The sequence below is a fragment of the Pezoporus flaviventris genome, unplaced genomic scaffold (genome assembly GCF_033815535.1).
Source record: "Pezoporus flaviventris isolate CSIRO_AGI_PZ_B2104156 unplaced genomic scaffold, CSIRO_AGI_Pfla_v1 ptg000007l, whole genome shotgun sequence".
Lineage (NCBI taxonomy): Eukaryota > Metazoa > Chordata > Aves > Psittaciformes > Psittacidae > Pezoporus > Pezoporus flaviventris.
In genome coordinates, this window is record NW_026892555.1 from 66317450 (window position 1) to 66341880 (window position 24431).

Below are 24431 nucleotides of genomic sequence, written 5' to 3' on the forward strand. Positions count from 1 at the left end.
ACTGTAGGTGTGTGTTTGTGGTGGTGTTTAAATCACTGTATCTGATCAACTCAAAGGCAGTTTGGTTATATACAATGGTATCTCAGCCATATCTCATGGCTTTCCTATCTAAAAAATGGAGTAGGAACAAAAATCGTTATCTTATTGACCAAAACATTGTTTGATCCTTAAGAAAGGTCAGTAATATATGTTCCAAAGAAAAGCACAAGAATACTAAAGCAAAGAGGTTTTGAAATAATAATTTGGAGTTTCCCCCTCCTGGTCTGTTTTTTTTTTTTTTTGCCTCATATTAAGGCTGGTATATGCTATGGAGTACCAATGTTTTAAATCTCTGCCAAATGTTAAGATTTGCAAAGTATTTTGATAACTTCAGTTGAGCAGCACTATATAAGCCAAAGCATGATGATGATTATTATTAATTGTTTTATTAGACAGTACACATAGATGTTGAGAAATACTTTTTTTTGGCAGCCATAAGCCTAGCGGGGTTTCCACAATGTGGAATGACAGACTTGGAGTTTTTATTTTTCTGTGTTGTCTGCAGAAATATATGCTTCAAGAATTTAACTTTTCAGTTCTTGCAGCATGAAAGAGATTTCCTTCTGTATCATTGAGATAAGAGCAACTATCACTTTCTCCCCACTAGAAAGGGAAAAAAATATATGAAGTGAACAGAAAGTCTGGCTTTGTCTATTGCCACCATGAAGCTGTCTCTGCCCCTTGAGATGTGTGGGGTTTTGTTTTGTGTTTGTTTTTTTTTCCACATTTTATTACTGTCTTATGTAAAAATAAGGATCCTATGCTTGTATTTGTCACATTGTCCTACCTGAGCTTACTGACATGGGAACAGCAAGATCTCAGATAAGTCCTGGTTCTGCATTGCACAGTACTTTACTTATCTCTTTGTGTAAGCATTTTGGTTTTTTTCTTTTACTGTTCATAAGATAAATAGAAGTTTGCAAGAGTAGAACAAAGCATGTATCTGCTAAGCCTTCAATACTATTTTACATCACAAAAATATGCACACCCACCCTGCAATAAATGGCCTGTTCTGCTCTTGAATGTCAACTTCACCTTTTGCTCAGTGGAAGTGGTGTGGTCCTGGTCTTGATTCCCTCCCCTCTCCCTTCCAAGTCCCCAGATCCTGTAGATTACACATTCTTATGATAGAGGTAATGGCCCTTTTGACTTTTCCCTTCTAGCTTGCTTAACAGTTTGTAGGAATGCCAAGAAATTATTTTTGCCTTCCACAACCCCTGTTTTGAATTCCTGAAAGACCTCATATATTTTTGTAGTATTCCTAATCTTTGTTGGCCTGCAAGGTGAGAGACTTGAGATTAGGAAATATAACCTCGTGTATCTGATTCTTTGAAGTGGTGGGCTTTTTGTGTTGTCAGCACAGAACTGTGAGTGAGCACTGCTGCCAGACCCATGCAGCAAACATGCTGAGATTGCCAGCACAGAGAAATTTATCTATGCACAGTTTTGGTTAGCTACAGCAAAGCTGAGGCAGTTTCAGGTATGTCATTCAAAGAGAAATCCCAGAAGTAACTGCTTGTTGCTGTGGGAAAAAGTTTTTCATTTATATTCATTCCATTCATGTCACAACCTTTATGAGATTGACTTGATTTCCCCCCTTTGTCTTATTTACAAAGCTTCCCTATCTATTTCTTCATTTGATACTGTCTAAAAGGGCCTTGAAAAGACAGAAAATAAAAAAAATAAATAAACCTGAGCACTATCAGTGTAACAAATTTCTGACTTGCCTGCCAAGGTCTGACATGAACTTCTTTTGCTTATGTGAGAGCTGGCAGGTAGTTCTCTCTTTGTTGTTTAAAAGGAAGCGTGTTTTTTATTTCTGCCTGGCCTTTCGCTTTTATGCAAAATTCCCTTATTTCCTTATGCTATTAATATTTTCTCTGAATTTGAAGGAAGCCAGAAATTGCTCCTCTTTCATTTCCTTTTCACAAATCTCCTGATTCTTTGTTGTGTACTATAAATACCGTCTGACTGTTTCCAGTGCTCTACCCGGATATCTCAGCAAGCTGAAGAGCCAACTGAGGGCTGCTGCCTGGCGGTCAGATGCTGTAGGAGGATGTGTCCACGTGCCCAGGACAAGATGAGAGACATCCTGGCAGGGTTAAGTGTGCACGTTCACTTTGCCAAGTGTCAACTCCAATTACAGAATGCTACCTCCCAACATTTTTAAGAATGTAGCCCCTTCTAAAAGTTCATGGAGTACTTCTTAATTGCAAGAAAACTCTCTTACTTTCAATTTTTTATGATGTGAAGCATAAAAAATTTAACTCAAAACTTTTAAAGGGTGTAGCTTGAAATGTAAGAAGGTTTGGAGAGTTGCTGCAACACATCTGACTCCATACCCTGACTGTAAATTGGCACAACTTTTATTGTGCAATAGTTTATGTCATTTCCATTATATATCTTCTTAGATTCAAGAGAAATGATTATTCCTTTCTTAAGCTAGGCAATGTATCCTTGACTATTACAAACCACAGACTTGACTCAAACTCTGAAGACATTAGACAGAGTCCACAAAAGTGTTTTTAATGACCCTCACTGATGCCAGTGATCTTGGATCTTTTTTTATAAATGGTACAGTCCTTTTCTACCCAAAAATAGGTAATGCACGAAGTTTAAAATGTGTTTGGCAGAAAATATAGACTGAGAAATAGATTCAGGATATACAGTGCTCTGGAGTCAGATTCACTAGGTTTACTGCAGCCCACTAAGATTAAATATTTTTACGGGGTATGTAATCTGTCCCCAGACTATAAACACTAAGGGAACCTCCACTGCAGAACACCCAGTGAATCTGGTATTTGTAGCAGTCCTGTGCAGCATGCTTTAAAGTCCCTGTTTTGAATTAGGCATTTGGACACTCTGCTGTAACCCTATAAGCACTAACTTTTAGGGTTTGTCACTTGCCAGTGCATTTGCTCACAACAGCAACCAGGGGAGGCAGTTTCTTTTCAGCTGGGCCTGAGGCTAGCAAACTATCTGGACAGAATTTAGTTCCCTATAAACTTAATCTCCCCAACTTCTGTCTGTGATTAATTCCTATTAGTTTAAATTGCTTCCTGACGAGCTGATTTCTGTGACTTTTTCTTTAATTCTGCCCATTGAATGTTAAAGGAAAGAGCCAGTAGGGATATTCGGAAGTGACACTGCCTCTAAGCAGCAGAGGCCTGAGATGAGCACTGCCCCGTATTGAAATGCCCATGGGAGCAGAGCCTTTGTGCCAGCCAGAGGTGGATGAGCTGTCTGAAGCTTCACTAGCAAGTCAGACCACCACTTCTTTTCAGCAGTTTTATAAACCATTGTGCTGGTCTAGACAGCTGAGGTTAAATGTCATGGTCGATGGAAAATCTGAGTGGAGATAGCACTTACACAACTGCTGCTGTTCACCAGCTTTCAAACATTTCCTCTGCACAAAACAGCTGGGTAACCAGGAGGGTTTGCTATCTAAGTCTGCTCTGAAATACTTCTGAAGATTCTCTGATTAAGTGAAAATATGCCAAAGACTTACCATGTATTTAGAAACTCAAAACTTCCATATGCTTTTCTAACTGTATTTACAGAACATGAGTCATGGAGGTTTGTGTTTTCAGAGGTGCTCAATTGTTAAGTATGAAATCCATGAGAAATGGTGGTGTTCAAGTATTTGGAACTGTCCTTGTTTCAGCTGGGATGGAGTGTATTTTCTTTCTAGTAGCTGGTATACTTCTGTGTTTTGGATTTAGGGTGAGAATAATGTTGATAACACATATTTGATAATTGCATTTACAAAACGATTGGAAAAGTTGTCCAATCCCTCAGCCTCTGGAGGCAACTCCTGAGAAGCATGAAGGAAAAGTATACCTTTAAGGAAGATGTCATGTGTCACCCAGGCAAGTGGACCACCATAGAGAGAGGTAGCCAGTACCTAAGGGAATTATCTGTTCTGGAGATGATTTATGATGGACAATGAGCAGTTATCCAAAGAACCAAATGAAGTCAAGTGTACATGACCTACATGGCAGAAATTTGTACAGAGCCCACCATCGTCCAATGGAACTCAGTGGCAGTAATGACCTGAAAAGATAGAGATGGACAAACGATGTATGAATTGGCTGGCCAACTCTGGCAAAACAAAGTCTCTCTTCTTCCCTATGGACCTGCATCTTGGTTATGGAGAAACTGTCCCAGGAGTTTCAGCAATTCAAAGAGGATATGTCCTACTCCCCACATATATGGACTAGTATCTCAGCTCTTAGGGGTAAGTGTTCCTCTTTAGAGAAGAGCCAGCCTGTGGTTTTACCTGGGGGACCACTGAGAGGGCATGAAGTGGTATGGAAAAATCTACCTCAACCCTAGAGGCACAGGCATGTGAGTTGCAAGGAAAAACATTCCTAACCTACTGTGGAAGAGGGAGCAAGTGTCTGTGTGCTGTTTAGTTGCCTGCTAGGTTAAACTGCAACAGGAACCTAAAACCTTCCCTTTTTTTGTTCTTACAATTATTTTGTCAAGTCCTGGTGCCTCTATCCCTTTTCTGGTGATATTTATTTCACTGTGCTGAAGAATTACAGGTTCACACTATTGTACGTACTAATATTCTATGTTTTCTTTTAGTTCAGTTTTACCTAATGGATTGCTTACAGGTGAGTGAAACCCTGGCCACAAGTCAATGATGTTCATAATCTGACTTACTGAGCGTTGCTGATGGCATGCATTATTATCATACATAAAGTAGGACTCATAAGCAGTATTTCCAAAGCCATGAATGATGACAACTGCAGTGACTTTCAGAATTTGGTACAGAAGAAGAATTACAGTTAGTTGAGACTCCATCAAAGACAAGACATAAAATGCATTGTTTTTTTTTTATTTGTTTATTTTTGAATTGCAAACTAGTATAAGTCTCTTTGGAAAAGGCCCAAATTAAAAAGACCAGCAATAATCACTTCATTAAAGCTTTTGGTCCCAAGCTGGAAGTAATCTCTTCTTACAATGTGTTTCCAACATTTTCCAAGGAAAAGAAATTAACACTTAAATCTTATGTCAAATTGTCTGTGTAGATATAGTAAGTATTTTTATTTTAATAAGATGTCTGCTATAGCCTGGAACCTATCTGCAAGCACAGAAAAGACTGTCAAAACTCACCAGGAGCTGGATTATTTTAAATTAACAAAGGTGATCTTAATTTTTCCCACCACCCATTTTCACTTCCAAAACTAAGGGTAAATGTGTCTTCAAAGTGAAAGTTCTTGTGTTTGGAAATGCTTATTTTTACATGAAAGATTTTTTATAGCAAAAATTTCTCATGAAAATCACTATTTACAATACCTTGGTGTGCACCAGAAGTAGCAAAATTGGTCAACAGCATCAAATATACTTTAACTTTGTGTTTGGACAGAGGTGTCAAATATATCATCTAACAGACACAGTGAGTACCTTAAAAAATGAAAAAAAAAAAATAATTCACAACAATATATTGAAAATTATGAAGCTCAACTGGTAACAACAGCTCATCATCTGTTGGTTTCATTTTGGTTTTTATTCTGCACATGATTCTGAATTTTTTCAAACCGAACAATCAAATAATAATGGAAAGCCTTTAAGAATGGGAAGTGAGATGAGAAACATTATTGCATACTTAGGTAAGTATTTATGTTTGCAAAGCTATTTCAAAGAAAGAATTAAATTTCGGACAAAGTTGCCAGCATGTTAAAGATGAACTGCTGGGAATGTTTTTTGGTAGCTTGCAGTAACAGGCATAAATATAAGTTTCATGGTTATAAACAACAGTATGTGGATGTGTTGCATCTGTTATGTAGTACAGAAATCTCTGCACTCCTGCATGTGGATATATCTTGAATATATATGAAATATCTTGGATTTTGTAACTGTAAAAAGCTGTTTGCCATTTAAAGTCTGTATCACTTAAGTCCCAACCAGCAAGATTATAACTCTCCAATCCACATTAATAATTCAGTGTGAAATATCTCTGTGACACTTGCAGCCCTGTCAGAGATCGTAAGTGTTTATGTTTTCTGGATACGTTATATTAAAGCAAAAAGCATTAGTATTCTGCATACATCTATAAGTTCTAGTCATGGTGGATATTCTATATTATGAAATCTACCATTTTAAACCCAGCCCTGTGTTATCACTCATGCTGATTTCTGTGCACAGTACTGATTTGTAACAGGCATCTCATGATTAAACTACCCTATCTTGGGCAGGTGATATGGGTGAGGACAAGCAGTAAAACCCTGAATCCCAAACCAGATTCACTTCTAGACTCTTTATGGGGTATGAGGTTCCTCAAACATGTTGAGTTTGGACCCTCTTGTTAAAATAAAATTTTGTTTCATGCTTTCTTACATCCTTTAGCTCTCCTCACATTTCCACCCAGTGCCTCCTGCCTGACTCTTAGGGTGACAAGGGTTGCATGCATCTGTCCACTAAAATTTGCTTTAGCCAGAATGACTTAATGAGATATGGCCTAGCTACTGTTTGTCAAATTCATGCATGTCATACTTACAACACAGTCAGCCTCTCGAAAGTAGAGGCTTATGTGATCAAGCCTTCCTTTGAACTTCTGGATTCTCATTAGCAGCACAAAGCTTTGTCATGCTGTTGCAGTAAATCATATTTTAATAAATGTTAAACCCTTTGAACATAAAGTTTATTAATAGTTAAATAGTTAAATAGTAACACTTGCAAGAATTAAGTGCTTTCATTCGAGGCTTTCGACACTGTCCCACAAGACATCCTTGTCTCTAAATTGGAGAGACATGGGTTTGACAGATGGACCACTTAGTGGATAAGGAACTGGCTGGATGGTCATGCTCAAAGAATTGTGGATAACAGCTCAATGTCCAAGTGGAGATCAGTGATCAATGGTGTTTCTCAGGAATTGGTATTGGGACTGGCACTGCTTAACGTCAGGCAGTGGGACTAAGTGCATCCTCAGCAAGTTTGCCGATGACACCAAGCTGTGTGGTGTGGTTAACACGCTAGAGGACAGGGATGCCATGCAGAAGGACCCTGACACACTTGAGATGTGGGCCCATGAGAACCTCATGAAATTTAACAAGGCCAAGTGCAAGGTCCTGCACCTAGGTCAGGGCAATCCCAAGCACAAATACAGGCTGGGCAGGGGCTGGATTGAGAGCAACCCTGGGGAGAAGGACCTGGGGGTGCTGATTGACAAGAAGCTCAACATGGGCCAGCATTGTGTGTGTTTGCAGCCCATAAAGCCATCTATATGCTGGGCTGCATCAAAAGCAGCATAGCCACTAGGTCAAGCGAGGTGATTCTCTCCCTCTGGTGAGGCCCCATGTACAGTACTGTGTTCAGCTCTGGGACTCCTACTATACCATAAGAAGGACATGGACCTGTTAGAGTGTTGGAGCAAATCCAAAGGAGACCACAAAGATTATTAAAGAGCTGGAGCACATCTCTTAGGAAGATGGGCTCAGCAAGTTGGGCTTGTTCAGCCTTAAGAAGAGAAGACACAGGGATAAGCCTTTTTCTAAGGAGAAAATGTATATAAGCCTTCCAGTATTGAGGGGGGCCTAGAAGAAATCTGGAGAGGAACTTTTTTATAAGGGCATGTAGGGATAGCATAAGGGTGAATGGCTCTAAACTGAAAAAGTGTAGATTTAGATTAGATATTAGGAAGAATTCTTCACTAAGAGGGTGGTGAGACACTGGAACAAGTTGCCCAGAGAAGCCGCCCCATTCTTGGAAGTCTCCAAGGCCAGGTTGGATGGGGCTTTGAGTAACCTGGTCTAGTGGAAAGTGTCCCTGAACCATGGCAGGGAGGTTGGAACTAGATGATCTTTAAAGCCCCTTCCAGACCAAACCATTCTATGATGATTCTATGATGGAGCATCAATACTTAGGGCTTAAACCCATTAGATGCTCACTAGCTATTCCCTAATGTGGGGACTGGTGTTGGAACAGAGCTGATTGTTTTGAATACTGAACAAATGCAGTAAGTAATAGTAGAAATAAAGGGATCCTGTCCCAGAATTTACATTTTAAGAACACAGGCCTGAAGAGGAACATCGAAATGAGGCAAAATGCACAAGCTGTACCATCACAAGATTCCTTTTCCATCCCATGATTGTTGCTATTTTTTGAAGGGATGGGGCTCTCTCTTGAGATTCAGCATTGGCGGGCAAGGATAAGCCAAATTTAAAGACAACTAGAAAAGAAGGTATACTGTAAATAGACTGGATGAGGCAGGGGTTAGCAGATGCAGATTGAAGCTACAAAAGAATGATGAGCATTAGGGGAACAGGGGAGCAGAAAGGGCAAGGAACTGAGAGAAAACTGTCCTGCTGTCTGCCTGGCTAGTCCCACCAAATCACCACACTACCTGTGTTTCTGCTGAAGCTCCTTGCTCTGCTGCCTCAGGAGTCTTCTCAACCCGCTGGTCCAGGTTTGTTTAGAAATGCTGGCCCTCATAGGGGAAGAAGTAAGCAGCATAGTTGTGTGTCACTGGGCTGTACTGCCTTGGAAGCAGTTGACCACAGTGGGCTGGAGGATGCAGAGGTTTAGAGGGTTATGACTTTACTGGGGCTGCATCTTTATAACTGTACCCTGCAGGAGTGTGAGGGGGTTGCTTTCCTGTCTGCTCTAACATTCCCTTCCTAAAATGCTTCACATCAGCTATAGAGGAGGCACTAAGCACCTAATGGGTGCCATTAGTCACAGCCCGAACAGCGTTGGAGGACACACAGCAAGCCAGCAAACAGGGACAGCTGTCTCTCTGTGATTCTTCTGCTAATAAGTTATATAGGAGCAAATCTCAAGTCCCACTGAAGTCCATGGCAATGCACTTGCCAACCAAAAGCTGGAGTTAGTCCTTTGAGTGCCAAGGCATATTCTGTGATTTGAATCAATAGCCTCCTTCCACTTACACCACCAAAACTATATTTTCATGTTTGGTTATGCTTATGGAGAATAATTGCTGAGGGCTCATGTGTGTCAAGGGCACTTTTTTTTTTGTTTTCCCAAGTAGATCACCACACATCAACAGTCTAAACAGTTCACAGTGATAAGCCCTAATTCTGGGGAGAAATATGGCTATTTTCATTACTAAAGACAATGATCCATGTCCAAAACAGAATATTGGATGTCAGTGGGAAAATATGAGTTTGTTGGGTTTAGGTGTTTTTGTTGTTTTTTTTTTTCTTGTGTATAGAAAAAGCTGGTTTGGGTTTTTTAATGTTCACAGGGATAAACTAGGATTTGTAATCTTGACTTTTGTCATACATGCTCTAGAAGCTTTTTATAATTGGTAGGTTCAAAGGTCCATATAAGAAGTAGACTCCATATAAGAAGTAGATTTCTTGTAACTAATTGTAAACATCTGGTGAATTAGATGAAGTTTTCTGTATAGTCAATAAATAACTTTTTACAGTCGGTAAGCAACTGCATTAGAGTTTCTGATACTGCACATCTTTTCAGATCAGTTAACTAATTAGAGACAAGAGCAATGTGTGCACACTGTGCTTGTGCCGACCTCTGTGCAATGATTTAATAGCTGTGGCATTCATTTCCACTAATGCTTTCAGTGTCAGTGGAGGATCACAGCAGAATCTCCCTTTCTGCTAGCAAAAATTCTGCTCGAGAGCAAAACCGCTTCTTTCCAAGATCCTTCTTGCAGTTTTCACATCTACTGCATGATATTGGTTCTTAATATTCTGCATGCTTTGTGTTAAGTAATTCCAAACTGTTTAACCCTTTAATACAATATCCAATCATGTCCATAAGGTCCAAGATTTCATTAATGTATACTTAAGGCTACTACAGGGAAGGGATAACCTCTCCTGCTCATACAGTAGACCAATGGCAGAGATAAAGCCCAAGTTCATGGCTTTCTACAGCATCAGTCTATGCATTTTATACTAGCCTTGTCACTTTACCAAAGGGGAGGCTGTAAGGTGTGTCTTGTGCTAGTCATGCAATGGTAAAGCAAGCTGATGTGACAGGGTTCAGAACTGGAAGTTGGTGATAACTAGGTTTATTGTGAAGTGCAATGGTTTTTGTATAGTAGCTGTCAATTGCTGTTATCATTATAAAAGATGTGATTGTTACTGTAGATCCTTGGCAGAATGGTGAGTAACCACAAATAAAGGGACTGGTAAGGGGTTGGAATAGGTGACCTCTAGAGGTCCCTTTCAATCTCAACTATTCTGTAGCTCTGTTTTTTAAATAATTTGGACAATATGAATAATCCTTTGCTTTATCTAATAAGCCAAATAGGGTATTGTTTTTTTTTCTCTTTGAGCAGAATCACCTTTATTGCATATTTGCCACTGGTAGAGATTCTGCCTGCATCCAGTACTGTTCAGTTGGTTTATATATAGGTAGGATGTATTAGAAATAGTTACAAAGTGTGCTGGAGGGGACAGAGAAAGGTTATGCAATCCATGTTCCTGCCTTAGGACAACCTTTTCTTGTTTGCCAAGCTATCTGAGAGCTGGTGCTAACAGTCAAACATTAATTGCTCAGAAATATTTTGCTGATCATCAGAATTAATTATTATAGAACCAAGAGGTTGGAAAGGACCCCTTGATGTCTGTCCAGCCTCCTTCTCAAAGCAGCTTCAGCTGGAGCAGATTGCTTAGAGAGATGTCCTAGTGGGTTCTGAATCTCCCTAAGGATGGACCCTCCACAGCCTTTCGAAGGAATATGCTCCAGTATTTGATCACTTTCATGGGAATTTATTTTCTTGGTAAAGTATCTATTCAGAATTTTCCTTGTTCCAGCTTGTGTCCATAGTCTTCTGCCCTTCCAACAAGCACCATTTTCTCTATCCTTACCACCATGTAGTTGTGTTATGATGATGGCTTATTACTTGCATTGAAATAGACCCCAAAGAACCAATACTGCAGTCTCACTGCTCTTCTGTAGAGCTGCAAGAGAACAGTGCAACCCCTTTATAGAGAAGTGTATTGTTTTTTAGTTGTTATAGAGAAGTGTATTGTTTTATAGTGCTTTTGAATAGTTGCTAGAGAAAATAAAAGAAACACTGTCACACTGCAGTGAAGGGATTAAAAAACCTTTTCCTATTTTGTAACATTTTCCAAGGAATGGCAGCATTACACATTAACATTTATGAATCAAGAAACCTACTTAACTAGATTACCTAGCGGCATTATTTCACTCTGCTAAAACTTGGAAAGAGCAAGTTAAATTGCTCTGTTTCTATTACTGAGCCTCCATTAAGGAAAAAACCTGCAAAATTCTGTGTGTGTGCATGGGCTGGGGAAGGGGGAGTTTAATGCACGCAATTTGTGTGTCTGGTGCATGTGCACAGTAATCCTTTCACTTACAGCATTTTATCACTTTATAGTTTTGTGAACATGACTCTCCAGGCATAACTGTCCATGAGTGTATATAATTTAATGTGCTTACATGGGCTGATCTCCTGGCTCCCCTTAATAACCATAGAAGAGGAAAAGTTACTCTGTAACTACAAATCCCTAATGTGCAGACAGAAAAAATGGAAGAAATTCCATGAAATCTCGAGCTTTTACCTCAGTCAGCAGTAAAACCTAGTTAGTTTTTACAAGTCATGCTAATTTTCAAACACATACTGACAATTTTCAATCTTCAAACTTCCATACTGGCACAGATTGACTTTAATGCCTCTTGTTATTCAGAAGGTTCTCTTGGGCTTTTATGATGGCCCTGTGTTAGAAATCGGTGACTCCCCAATGATCAGTGATCTCCAGGTTACATGCAAAGTACAGAGTACATTCCCAATTAGCACTATATCCATGCACATGTTGTTTCCAAAGGGCTAATCTTCCAAAATCAGGAAGGAATGAAGAAAAATGGAAGTTGATTGCAAAGAATCATTTTATATAAAAAATGTGAAAGGAAATTAAATCTTTATGATTATTGTAAAATCAGGAAGCTTCATTCTGTCATCAAGAAAAAAGACTCTTCATGGGGAAAACTAGTCTTGGTTCAATGAGGAAATAAAAATAACTATTTGACATAAAATATGAAAATGGTGAGGGAAATATGTGCAGTGATAAATATAAATAAATTACTTTGGAAATCGATAACAGGAAGCTAGAACTATGAGGAAAATTCATGGCATTTTCTACATATACTTGCAGTAAAAACAAAAACACAGTGATGGCATAGGCCTTTCTAATTTGCAATGCACAAATCATTAAAATAAAAAAATGTATTTGGTGCAGGGTTCTAGTCATTTTTTTAAAAGTGACTTCAGGAGATTCAGCTAAAAAAAACATTCCTCCACTTGATGGCAACTGTTATTTTTCAACAGAGGTGTTTTCATCTGGAGGGAAATGCGTAAGGTACAGTTCATTTGGTACCTAGTTTTGGTGAGATCATCAACTAGGCCAAAAAATATACTGCTATGTCAGGGAGTGAGATGCAGTATTACGTACCTGCCCCAAGCATGAGTTGGGAGTCAGGGACAAACATACTCTTATAGCATTACAGAAATACTCCTCAGCACCCTGGAGCCAGGGCAATATGTTTAACTGGGCAAAATCTCCTGATATATAAAGTAGGGAGTATTTCATGTCAGGCTTATTTTTTAATTTTCTACATGGCTTTCATTCAGTACTGCTTTGTAACTGAAAATCTTTATGGTTCAATTTGGGATGAAGTATTTTCTGGTAGTTTCCCATTTCACTGATGACCAAGTTATAGTCTTTCAAACAATCTAACAAAAGAATCTGCCTCACCAGAATTTTGATGCAGATCCATCCTAACACATGCAGTTCTATTTCAGTATTGGACTGGGGGGTCATTTAACATTCTGCACATCGTAGAGCTGTGAGCAGAAAAATCCCTCGCAAATACTATGTCTGGATTATTTTTTATTTTTTTTTAATATATAAACCCAGCAAAACAAATACCAACCCTCCCCCCACAAAAAAAACATTCCTTTGTCTATGATGTTTTCTGTATATTTATGGTTATAGTTTATGCTACATGGGTGGCTGCCATTCTCTCTACACCTGATGACCAGCCCATAACAGCCCCTAGGCCTCTGGCCAGCCACGGTCCTGTGCACTAACCACATAGCATCTATGGGCAGCAGAGCCAGTTAAGCCTGATATAGGTGTCACAAACCAAATGCAAGGTGTGAGAGAATGACTTCCACTACCTAACAATGGATAGCATCATCTAGGGGACATAAGGAAAATTTGAACACTGAATTTGAAAATTTTAGGGAAGAGAGATTTTCATGAGCTATTGCTATTTTAAACAGCGTGCCTCAGTAGGAGAGGATGCGAGCAGAGGCACTCTTGTTACTGTGAACACAAACCTGGTGTTTGTGTGCTTCCAGAAACTTCATGTAGGACTGGCTCTGCTTGGGTCCGTGGGGGTCTTGCCTGCATGGCTGTCCTGCTCTAGATGACTGCTGCCGGGTGGCCGCTGGCTGGCGCAGGGCAAATTCTTTACTGTCAGGGTGTTGAAATAGAGAAGCAGTGTTCAAAGCCAGGTTTGACGGGTTCTTGAGCAACAGGTGTCCCTGCCCATGGCAGGGGGGTTAGAACTTAAGGTCCCGTCCAACCGAAACCATTCCATGATTCTATGACCGGTCCAGGCCCTGCTCTCGGCCCGTCCAGGCAGAGCACCCCGTACCCGCCGCCTGCCTGCTCGGGAGCGGCTACCGGCCCAGCTGCCCCCGGCGCACAGCGGTCCCTGTCCGGCTCCAGCACCGCACTGTGCCGCCGCGCCCGGGGCAGGGCGGGCAGGCGGAGCACGGGCAACCCGGCGGGGGCGGGAGGCGGGAGGAGCGAGGCCGGCAGGGCCGGGTCGGACCGGGCTGTGCGGGGCCGGCCGCAGTGCCTGCCTGCAGAGCTACCGGCCGGGAGGCTCCGTGCCCAGCAGAGTCGAGCTGGTGCTTTAGTCAGACTTTCTCTGCCCCTCTTCTCGCCTGCAGCCCTTAGCATGGCCGGGGCTCCGCTGGGGGACCTGCTTTCCTTCCGTGCCTTCCGGGCCGCCTGCCCCGCCGGGTACGAGTATGGGTATGGGTACGGCGGCGGCCTGCCCGGCCTCCGGGAGCGCGAGTTCCCCCGGCTCCGAGGTACCGCGGGACGGGCACAGCCCAGAGGGGCGGGTGAGGGGCGGGTCGGGGGCGGGGGAGGCTCATGCGGGTCCTGGCTCGCCTTGTCGCCGTGCAGGAAGTTTCTGTCATGAGGCAGCGGAGGCAGAAAGCACCGGTGTCACCTCCCTGCAGGGAGCCACAGGGCGGAGGGGCTAGGAGCAACCCCGCTTCTTCTCTTTCTTCTCCTTGTCCTTCTCTCTGTTCTCCGGCACAGTGCCTCGCAGGTGCCATGAGTTCAGTAGAACAGGATTTAGGTACAGCAACAACACTCGGAGATATTGGGACGGAGGGAGGGCAATTAAATTGGTAAAACAGCCTCTGTCAAGTAAAGGTTTGTGGTTAGATAGGTCTTTGTAAACTACTTTTGCAGGTTAGATTTCTGCTCCCCCCAGTATTAAACATTGCTTAGGCATATTACTTCAAATCTTCTAATGGTAATGGGTATACTACAGTAATTTATTTTACTTGAAGAGATAGCAATGCCTGTGATAATAGCACTTCAAAATACTTAGGGGTAAAAACAGAGTAGAGAGCAGAGTAAATAGCATCAGTTTGGATGCCCTAAGACTGTTATTTAGGCCACTTTCCTATCATGGTTCTTTTTTGTTATGTCTTTGAGTTTTGGTGATAAAATGCAAAGCAGGCTTTCTCTCCCATGTATTTCTAAATGCACACATGAGTATCTAGTAAAGAATGGAGTTTCACTTTGCCTTTGAAGGGATGTGGAAAGAAAAACTTATTTACAAGCAACAGTTCAAGGAACTTTAATATTCAGTAAGTTAATTTCACAGTCTGCTATTTGTCATAACCAGTTGCATCACCAAAAGTTTGCTAACAAGAAACTGCTTGTCCTTACATTCAGGGCAGGATTCTGAAAACTGGTTATTTGTAACTGAAACAGTTAACTGAAACATTGTTTGGATGTTTAAGCAGATGACTTTTCACAGCACCTGAGGATCAGGCACATTTATTGTGAGGCTCCCCAGTTTTGAAGCAAAGTATATCTGCTAAGGAATGGTGGCTGGTATGTCAGCCAGGGATCCCAATGGAGGTCACTGCAAAAGCAGAGCCTTAGGAGTTTACATCGATCTTCTTGAAGAAGATCGATGTCCTTAACTGATTGCTGTACTTACATGTGGTGTCCTTTATGGGATTTTTGTTGTAAAAACAGGGGTATATCTGTAGTCACAAACTTGCATCTTCAAGTGTTACCAGTAATGCCACAAGAAAGGTGTCTGGAGACAGATTCCTGGGCCAAGAGTGTAAGGCTAAGTGTCCCCTGCCTTACACATCTGTTTGTCTCACAGCTGACCAGTTGGAGTAGTCCAAGACAGAGTCCAGGAAGTGGCTGACAGCAGAGCAGTGTGGATGAGAAACATGTTGTTCATACTTATTCCTTGGCATCCTTTTATTTAGCCATGTAGCTGTATCCCCACTTGCTGAAGGTCTAGACACATTGATGGTGGTGTCTTAAAGCTCTAGCTCTTTGCTGCCTTGCTGAAAGAAGGCAAAGGAAAGGTGGCTGACGTATGGGTTAGCAGCAGCAATTACTATTATATATTACTATTCTGTATTTCTATATAGTAAAGCACCTTCTCCAAGTGACTTATAAAAAAATTAGCGGACCTTTCAGGCATTTACTACTTAAGCATTTCCAGTGACATTCTAGAACATGCAGGCTGGGGGATGAGGTAGGAGTTTTACACCTCTGATGGCCTTGGGTCAGCTTTATAGGTGAGTCCTGAATGTACAAATGATGATTCACCAAGGAACCTGTAGCTGTTCATGAGGTTGGTCTCTGCTGGGTGTTTCCCTGATGTAAAAAGATGCTGCAATTTAATCTCTTCTAGTAAAGAGCAAGCTTAACTAGTTCCACTAGGCAAAAAAGAATGAACTTTATTTGTAGGTAGCTAATAGTAATGCCTTGCTTTGTCTATTTGGGGCATGCCTCATATATCATTTCCATCATTTCCATCATCTCCATCATTTCCATCCGCCTGACCAATTTGGTGGCCTTCTATGGTGGGGCTACGGAACTGATGGACAGGGGCAGGGCAGCTGACATCTTCTACATGGACTTGTGCAAAGCGTTTAACACTGTCCCACATGACATCCTTGTCTCTAAATTGGAGAGACATCAATTTGATGGATGGACCACTTGGTGGATAAAGAACTGGCTGGATGGCCACATGCAAATAGTTGTGGTCAATGGCTCAATGTCCAGTTGGAGACCAGTAACAAGCGGTGTCCCTCAAGGACTGGTGTTGGGACCGGCCTTGTTCAACGTCTTTGTCGCTGACATGTACAGTGGGATTGAGTGTGCCCTCAGCAAGTTTGCCGATGACACCAAGCTGTGTGGTTCGATTGATAATGCTGGAGGGAAGGAATGCCATCCAGAGGGACCTTGACACACTTGTGAGGTGGGCTGATGCCAACCTCATGAAGTTTAACCATGGCAAGTGCCAGGTCCTACACCTGGGTCGGAGCAATCCCAGGCACAGCTACAGGCTGGGCAGAGAAGAGATTCAGAGCAGTCCTGTGGAGAAGGACCTGGGGGTGTTGGTTGATGAGAAAATGAACATGAGCCGGTTTCAGTGTGTGCTCACAGCCCAGAAACCAACCGTAGCCTGGGCTGCATCAAAAGGAACGCGACCAGCAGGTCCTGCCCCTCTACCCTGCTCTGAGACCTCACTTGGAGTATTGTGTGCAGTTGTGGTGTCCTTAACATAAAAAGGACATGGAACTGTTGGAACAAGTCCAGAGAAGGGCCACGAGGATGATCAGGGGACTGGAGCACCTCCCGTGTGAAGACAGGCTGAGGAAGTTGGAGCTGTTCAGCCTGGAGAAGAGAAGGCTGTGTGGAGACCTCATAGCGGCCTTCCAGTATCTGAAGGGGGCCTTTAAGGGTGCTGGGGAGGGACTCTTCATTAGGGACTGTAGTGACAGGACAAGGGGTAATGGGTTCAAACTTAGACAGGGGAGCTGGTGAAGCACTGGAATGGATTGCCCAAGGAAGTTGCGGATGCTCCATCCTTGGCAGTGTTCAAGGCCAGGTTGGACAGAGCCTTGGGTGATATGGTTTAGTGTGAGGTGTCCCTGCCCATGGCAGGGGGTTGGAACTAGATGATCTTAAGGTCCTTTCCAACCCTAACTATTCTATGATTCTGTGGTTAAAGTTGGATAAAAATCCAGATATTGCATCTCACTTTTTATGTGAACAGAATTTTTTAGAGTCCCTCTCCCCCCATGAGTTAAGCCTAATGCTCAATTTTGGAAGTGTCATCTTTGTATGAGGAGCATGTGATAATAATAATTATTGCTTATCAATGTAATTACTTCTTCCTCATATTTGGTGGCATCTGCCAAGGACATCTTGTGCAAATGGTGTTCTCTGGGGAATTCAGAAACCTTTTCTGTGTTATAAACCTTTACTTGCATGGGGCTTGTGCTCTTGTTATAGCTCTAGTGTGAATAATTGCACAAGTATCTGTTGAGAAGGTACTACAGATGCTTGTAGGGAACACCAGTTGCTGGACATACTATAAAGCTAGGATTTTTCAGAGGTGGTCTACTGGTGGTCTTATCAAAGTCTGCAGGAGTTTCACTCTTGGCTCCATCAGAAGTAAAGTTAGTCTCTCAATATGTGTGTTGGAGATTTTCCCTTCAGGTTTTGGGAAGGGATAAGAGGAACTACTTTACTTCCTTGAATCAGCAGGGGTCTGTCTTTTTTGTCACAGAAGCCTTACATTTCACCTTTTAAACCAAAGTTTATCTTTACTTTTGTAATTCAAGGGCTGTTAGCCGGTGGCTAGAGCAGCCCCTTCTAAAAATATATGTGGAGTCTGTGAAATGGATCCCTGTTTCACAGGCAGCAGCGTATGCACAATATGTGACCTTGACTTTAATCTTGTGAGCAGCACACCCTTATCTGCAATGTAGGACTGTAAATTGTGCTTTAGAAATGGATAAAGAAATCAGCGGGAGGTTATAGGTTCTGTTGTTAAGTAATAGGAATGAATGTGCTTCTGTGATATTTATCATAGGAAATAAAAAATCAGCTTCAGTTTGTATTGTGGTTTTAAAAAAGAAAAAGCTGGCATGTGATTTTCAATGCAGCATTTAATCCCAAGATACCTTTCCAGTTTCGGTTGTGTGCCAATATTCTCAGCTCAGATAGTTGTGTCCATTTCAGCGGGAGCTTTCCAAGAGTGATAAGCAGTGGATACCCATCCCCCAAATAAAAATCAGTGCGTATTAGTGATCACATATTCTTTAAGGCCTGCTGACTATCTGAAGATAGTCTTTAACAGAGGCAAAAGGCACTGTCACATTTAATTTCAAATCTATCACTGTCCCATACTTCAGCAAGAGTAATTTGGCAAATCATGTGTTACTTTAGTTGTATGAATATTTGTGATATGTGTGATTACATACAACTGACAATAATAATGTAGCTTTCCTGTTAAACAAAAAAGAAAGGCAGATTAAGCTTTGACTAAGAGAATCAGCCTTTGTTTCTTTGAAACTCAAATGATGTTCCATGAACTGGTCACTGGTATGACAGTGTATTCTGTTCAGGTAAGGAATAGCTCAGTATTGGATCTGACCTTACAGATAAATAAAACTTTTCACTTACATTGCTGATATTTATTTGCATGGAGACTTTCCCGTAAGTAGGAGAATGGGAAAAGCAAGTCTTCTCCGTGCACTTCAATTAGTCCTCAGTGGCTCAGCTAGCAAAGATCTGTCTTCTGAGAACAGAAAAGCCTATCTGTTTTGTCACGTTTGGGGTAACCTGGTGTTTTGGCTGAATTTCAGGAGTAGGAAATGCATTTTGGTATGTCAGCTCAGAGTAATTTTGTTGATAGGTAGCCAATGCTCACATTTCATGAAACCTGTGAAGAGGAGTGTACTCCAAGCTGAAGACTTATGTTCATCTCTTAACAGCAAACATAGGCATGACCTCAGTTTCTCTACTGTTATGCCAGTTTCCTTGCTTTGTCAAACCAGAAGTTTTACCAGCCTTGTGTCTGAGGGATTTTTCCTTTTCTGAAAAAAAAAAAAAAGAATACTGATTTTTGTATTCTAACGTAATTTGATTTTCTTTTTTTTTTACATCTTTTTTACATCTACAGAGATTTGAAGGTTTTGCATTTTTTTTAAGACTTTGTTGTTTGATCTAGTAGCTGTATTCTACTTCTGCTTGTTTATGTTATCTTCTGCTGATTTCCTAATTATTAATTATTTTTATCTCTAGATGAAGCTTTTTTTTTAATCTGTTTTTTCTTTTTCTTGAAAATTAAGTGCTGTGTTCAGTAAAACCTTTTACATTTAGGTTCTTTGAGCAACGCTGTTCTTTGAGCAATTTAGCAATATTAGTCTCATCATGCTATTTATAAAGCAGTTTGAAAATGAGGGATAAGTTTGTTTCGATTGATTGTTGTCTAAGGTCTACACTGAACCAGAAGTAAGCATGTACCATTTTATGGTCAGGTACAATACTTGATTGTGAGTTCCCTAAAGCCTTCCCACCCATTGCTGGCAGAATTAAGCTAGGCAGCTACATTCCTGGGAGAGACAGCATTTCCTGGAAAGGTAAAATGATTTCACCCACTTGCAGATATTTCATATGTTAATCCAGTGCTTACATCTCCTATGCAAAGGCAATAAATGCAATGTGTAGGGGAAGGGTGAGGCTGCTTTTGTTGTCTCTTTGCAAGATTCTGAGTAGCTAGAAGAGCTGCTAGTAGTGCTGGAGAGTAAGTCTCACTGAGTTACCTCATCTCTCTCTCATCATGAACAGAGAAGAAATTTTCTAAACCTCTCATTTTGGTGTCTAAAGCTGAGAGCTCCTGTCTACCACTTTGAGATCTCTGGCTGGTAACCTGCTCCTGTCTCCTGAAGCCCCTCTGTTACAACAAAATTTCATTTTATGAAACACTTTTTTATTATTATTTTTACTTGGGGGGGAAAAGGAAGCAAAAGAAATTATATTTATTGAAGTAGGCTGCTGGTGGACAGTTTAAAATCCTAGAAGACATCTGGGAAGTTCCTTTTTTTGTGTGGGGAAGGTATCATAAGAAGCAGCTGTGGTATGGAAAGTGTAACTGCATAACCATATGACAATTGTTTTGTAAAAACCAACCTAAATGCTCATTTAAAGCCTTAATGCTTCCCGTCGATTTCAAGCCAGCAGTACTTATCTAAATAAGCTATTATAGAAAGAATTGATATTAAAGAGGAAACGTGCGTGGAACATAAAGTGATTTGGTACCAAACACAGTTAACATCAACTGTGTGTTAGTTTCAGATGTTTTTCTCTGCCTTTATAGAAGCAACTGTTAAAGTAACATAGAGGTAACTGTTGTAGTACCCATATAAAGATGTTCACCGCACCATTACACTGGCTCTGCAATCGCCTGTGTCACGAAGTGCAAGACATTTAAAACTCTTGAATGCAGAAATGTAGAGCAAAAAAGCAAAGTACTAAACCCTATAAACGTGATACAGTTGACAAACTCATAATTTTCAGGTGTATCTTAGAAATAAATAGTTGATCAGTTAAGACTAGGTTCGTACAGCAGGAAATAGCTGTAGACATTAGATTTTTTTTAAATCAGCATGTAGATATTAAAAAAAAAAAGAAAAAAGATTTGGAAAGAAACTTTATGGAACTTCATAGATGTTGCAGGGTATCAGCCACCCATTAAAGAAAAAAAAAATGCACTTTTAATTCATAGAATCATAGAATAGTTAGGTTTGGAAAGGACCTTAAGATCATCTAGTTCCAACCCCCCTGCCATGGGCAGGGACACCTCACACTAAACCATATCACCCAAGGCTTCGTCCAACCTGGTCTTGAACACTGCCAGGGATGAGTAATTAAAAGATACATTATCTTTAAAATTAATGTCTGCACAAGAAGTGTATTAGTGTATGAAGGCATTGAGGCAGGCAAATATTTTATTTAGAAAAGCACAAGATGCTTTCTTATCTCTTACTCAAAAATTGGAAATGGACCAAAATCTTATTCCTACAAAATACTGCATCAGTGGTGCTGTCTTCCTTCTGTCACCTTTGCTTCCTCTTAGATTCTCCTGTTTGTTCTCTGTTGCTACGATGTTGCTGTATGTGAAACGTGTATTGATTTCTTCTCCATTTTTTTCTGTATATTTCCTTATGGTGTATATCTGACTTGGTTTGGCTTGTTTTTTTTAATATGAAATATAATTTTATTAATTAAAGAGTAGATGTAAATTTTCAGGCAGATGTGATCTGCTTCTTATTTCCCTTCACGTATATTGGAATTTCCTCGGCGGCATCAGAACTTACCCTGTGATGCTCTTGAAATTTCCATTACATGTTATGGTAGCAATTCCCATATCTGATCTGCTCACCAGAATTCAAGGGTACTCTCAGTTTAAGGACAAAAAGATAAACAGAGAGGTGAGAGGTCTGTTTTTTCTGATCAGCTTGATTCATTGCATACTTGGTATCGGAGAGATTCTGCAGAGACATCATTTGAGTGTGAAAAGACTGTCATTGAACTCAAGAAGACCATACTGCATAATGAAAAGCACTGATATGAGAGACTGATAAATGGCTAGACAGCACAATATATTTGCAGAGCACGGAGGTTAGTGGGATGTTTAACTCATAGATGATACTTAGGAAGTAGTATGGTGAGCAACCAAATGTCTTAGGCTTTTTATAATAGGTTATCTTGGCTCAAGCCATCAATGCAGATATTCTCCTTTATGTGACGCTAAGTTCTAGTAAGGTGGGGTTTGTTTGTTTTGGGTTTGGTTATGGTTTGCTGTTGTTGTTTGGTTTTGCTTGTTTGTTTTTTAATTTTTATACTTGCCCTAACTTTAAAACAGAACTAAAATTAAATAAATAAATGACGTTTTCATAAGGATATATCAGCTTGGTGTATTTTTTTTTTCTCTTCCAAATTTAATCATGCTGATAGTGTTACCATGTGTGCATTTTGAGAATCACAGGCTGGTTCCTGTCATGTTTGTTAGGAGGAGATGTGATTTTCTGGAGGTATTATGAAAAAGATGATATCAAGAACTGAAGATGTGGGAAAGGAATGCCAGTGTTATGGGGAAACATGGGTATAGTAAGGCAGGAAGGCATAAAGACAGGCCACAAAGGAGTGAAATGTCACACTTAATTAGTTTCGTTGCTAATGAGGCAAGTTGTTAACACCCCTGGCAGTATTTGTAGCAGCCTGGTTAGACCCAGTGCTGTGATGCTCTTTACCCCTTCACCTTCTGTCCTGCTGTATAGAAGCAATGGACTGCCAGGTGCATATGATGTGACAGAATGATCTACAGAAGTCCTTTCCAACCCTAATGATTCTGTGATTCTGTGATGTGACCCCAGGGAGGCAGCTGCTGTGAGAGTGTCACGCGGTATAGTGTTAAGACACATTTTTTTCCTGGTATGTGAAGTGCCCATATAAAATGGGAAGACATGTCTATGTGAGAGAAATCTTTCCCTTCCTACTATTTTATTTCTCCCTTTGTGCTTTTAGGATTGTACTGACTCATTCCTTTCTTGTAGGAGCCAGGGGAATATGCCTTTTACAAGAAAAGTGAAAAAGATGTAGTTTCTGTGCTCATTCATGTTATTTCCTGGAGTAACAGGATCAAAAATTCTTTTAAAAGAAAGCTAAAAACATGACTGGGCAAGATTTATTTGTCGCTTATGGTCTTCTTAAAAGAGAGAGATACCCAAGAATGTGATCTTTTGGTGACATGGTTAGCTGAGGAAGGACAATTGCACAACTAAGCTTACTTCCTCTGGCAATATGCAGAATAATGTCCTAAATTAAAATTTGGAAAGAGAACAGGAAGCTCATTTGAGCAAATATTCATTAATTGAATTAATGTTGTGTGAATTTATTTCATTAATGTAATATTAAACACCAAATATCACTGCTGTTTACAAACTTATGAGCAGGACAGGTGTTGGTAGAGAAAGTCATGGAACAGATGATCCTAAGTGAGGTCATAAAGCATGTGCAAGAAAACGGAGGGCTCAGGCCCAGTCAGCATCAGTTCATGAAGGGCAGATCCTGCTGGATGAACCTGATCTCCCTTGATGATAAAGTTGATGAGGAAAAAGCTGTGGACTTTGTGTATTTGGAATTCAGTAGAGCATTTGACACTGTTTCCCACAGTGTTTGCCTGGAGACACTGCCTGCTCATGGCCTGGGTATATGGATTCTTCACTGGGTTGGAAACTGGCTGGATGACTGAGTCCAAAGAGTAGTGGTAAATGGTATCCCATCTAGTTGGTGACTGGTCAGTAGTGCTGTCCCTCAGGGCTCAGTGTTAAGACCCTTGTTGTTTAATATCTTCACTGAAGATCTGGATGAGGGGATTGAGGGCATGCTCAGTAAATTTGTGGACAACACCAAGTTGGGTAGGAGTGTTGATCTGCTGGAGGGTAGGAAGGCTCTGCAGAGGGATTTGGACAGGCTGGATTGATGGGCTGTGGCCAACGGTATGAGGTCAACAAGGTAAAGTGCTGGGTCCTGCATTTGGGCCCCAAAAGCCCCCTGCAATGCTCCAGGCTTAGGGAAGAGTGGCTGGGAAGCTGCTCATGGAAAAGGACCTGCGGTTGCTTATTGATGACTGCTGGACATGAGCAGCTTGTGTCCAGACAGCCAAAAAGGCCAAGAACATCCTGGCCTGTGTGCCCGTAGATGCCCTCAGTAACATAGTTTAGTGGTGGACTTGTCAGTGCTGGGGGTAATGGTTGGACTTGATGATCTTGATGGTCTTTTCCAGCCTAGCTGATTCTGTGATCATCAGAAATTTTGTCCTGTAATTTCTTCCTGAGGAAGACATTGATGGCCAGGATTTTCACATTTTTATATGTATGCCAACAGTGCATTAATTATGTCATAATTCAGTAGTTTGGAACTGATGGTATCAGTAATGGGTACAAACATATGTTGCCTTTCTTTAAGAGAAAAGGACTTTGTATTGCTGTTGAGTAAAATACACTGCTCATCTTCTGTGCCATTCATTTTCCAAGTAACTTGTTAAGGAGTGTAAGTTATCGAGTAACTTATTAAACATCTGACTGAGAGTCACGTTTTTATTATTTGTGTATCTGCCTCTAATTTATTATAATGTAAACAATTAGAATCGTCACAAAACAAAATGTTACTGAGCTGCTCTGGCAATATGCAACTTTTTAAATATCTGCCATTGTCTTTGGTTCACCACATGCAAGGAAAACGTTTTTTACAGGTTTAATTAATTTAGGAATGTGTAAACCCAGTGAGTGG

The 24431-nt window shown here is 40.8% G+C and overlaps 1 protein-coding gene and 1 long non-coding RNA gene across 7 annotated transcripts in view; one reads left to right on the plus strand and one right to left on the minus strand.

The window, feature by feature from the left end:
• Window positions 1-13496, minus strand: part of LOC133267102 (uncharacterized) — a 32225-nt gene extending 18729 nt beyond the window's left edge. For all 3 annotated transcript variants that reach the window (XR_009742636.1, XR_009742634.1, XR_009742635.1), the window contains exons 1-3: window positions 13337-13496; window positions 6545-6636; window positions 5344-5451 (exon numbers count right to left, since the gene is read on the minus strand). This is a non-coding gene — a long non-coding RNA (uncharacterized LOC133267102). The remainder of the gene's footprint in view (window positions 1-5343; window positions 5452-6544; window positions 6637-13336) is intronic.
• The window catches only part of MOCOS (molybdenum cofactor sulfurase), a 222401-nt gene continuing 203575 nt past the window's right edge, over window positions 5606-24431 (plus strand). For 2 of the 4 annotated variants that reach the window (XM_061449065.1, XM_061449068.1), the window contains exon 1: window positions 13544-14101. In XM_061449065.1, the coding sequence (XP_061305049.1) occupies window positions 13606-14101 (496 nt within the window). In that variant the 5' untranslated portion in view covers window positions 13544-13605. Of the gene's footprint in view, window positions 5658-13543; window positions 14102-14262; window positions 14377-24431 lie in introns of those variants that run through there. The other 2 variants (XM_061449066.1, XM_061449067.1) reach the window with 2 other exon arrangements.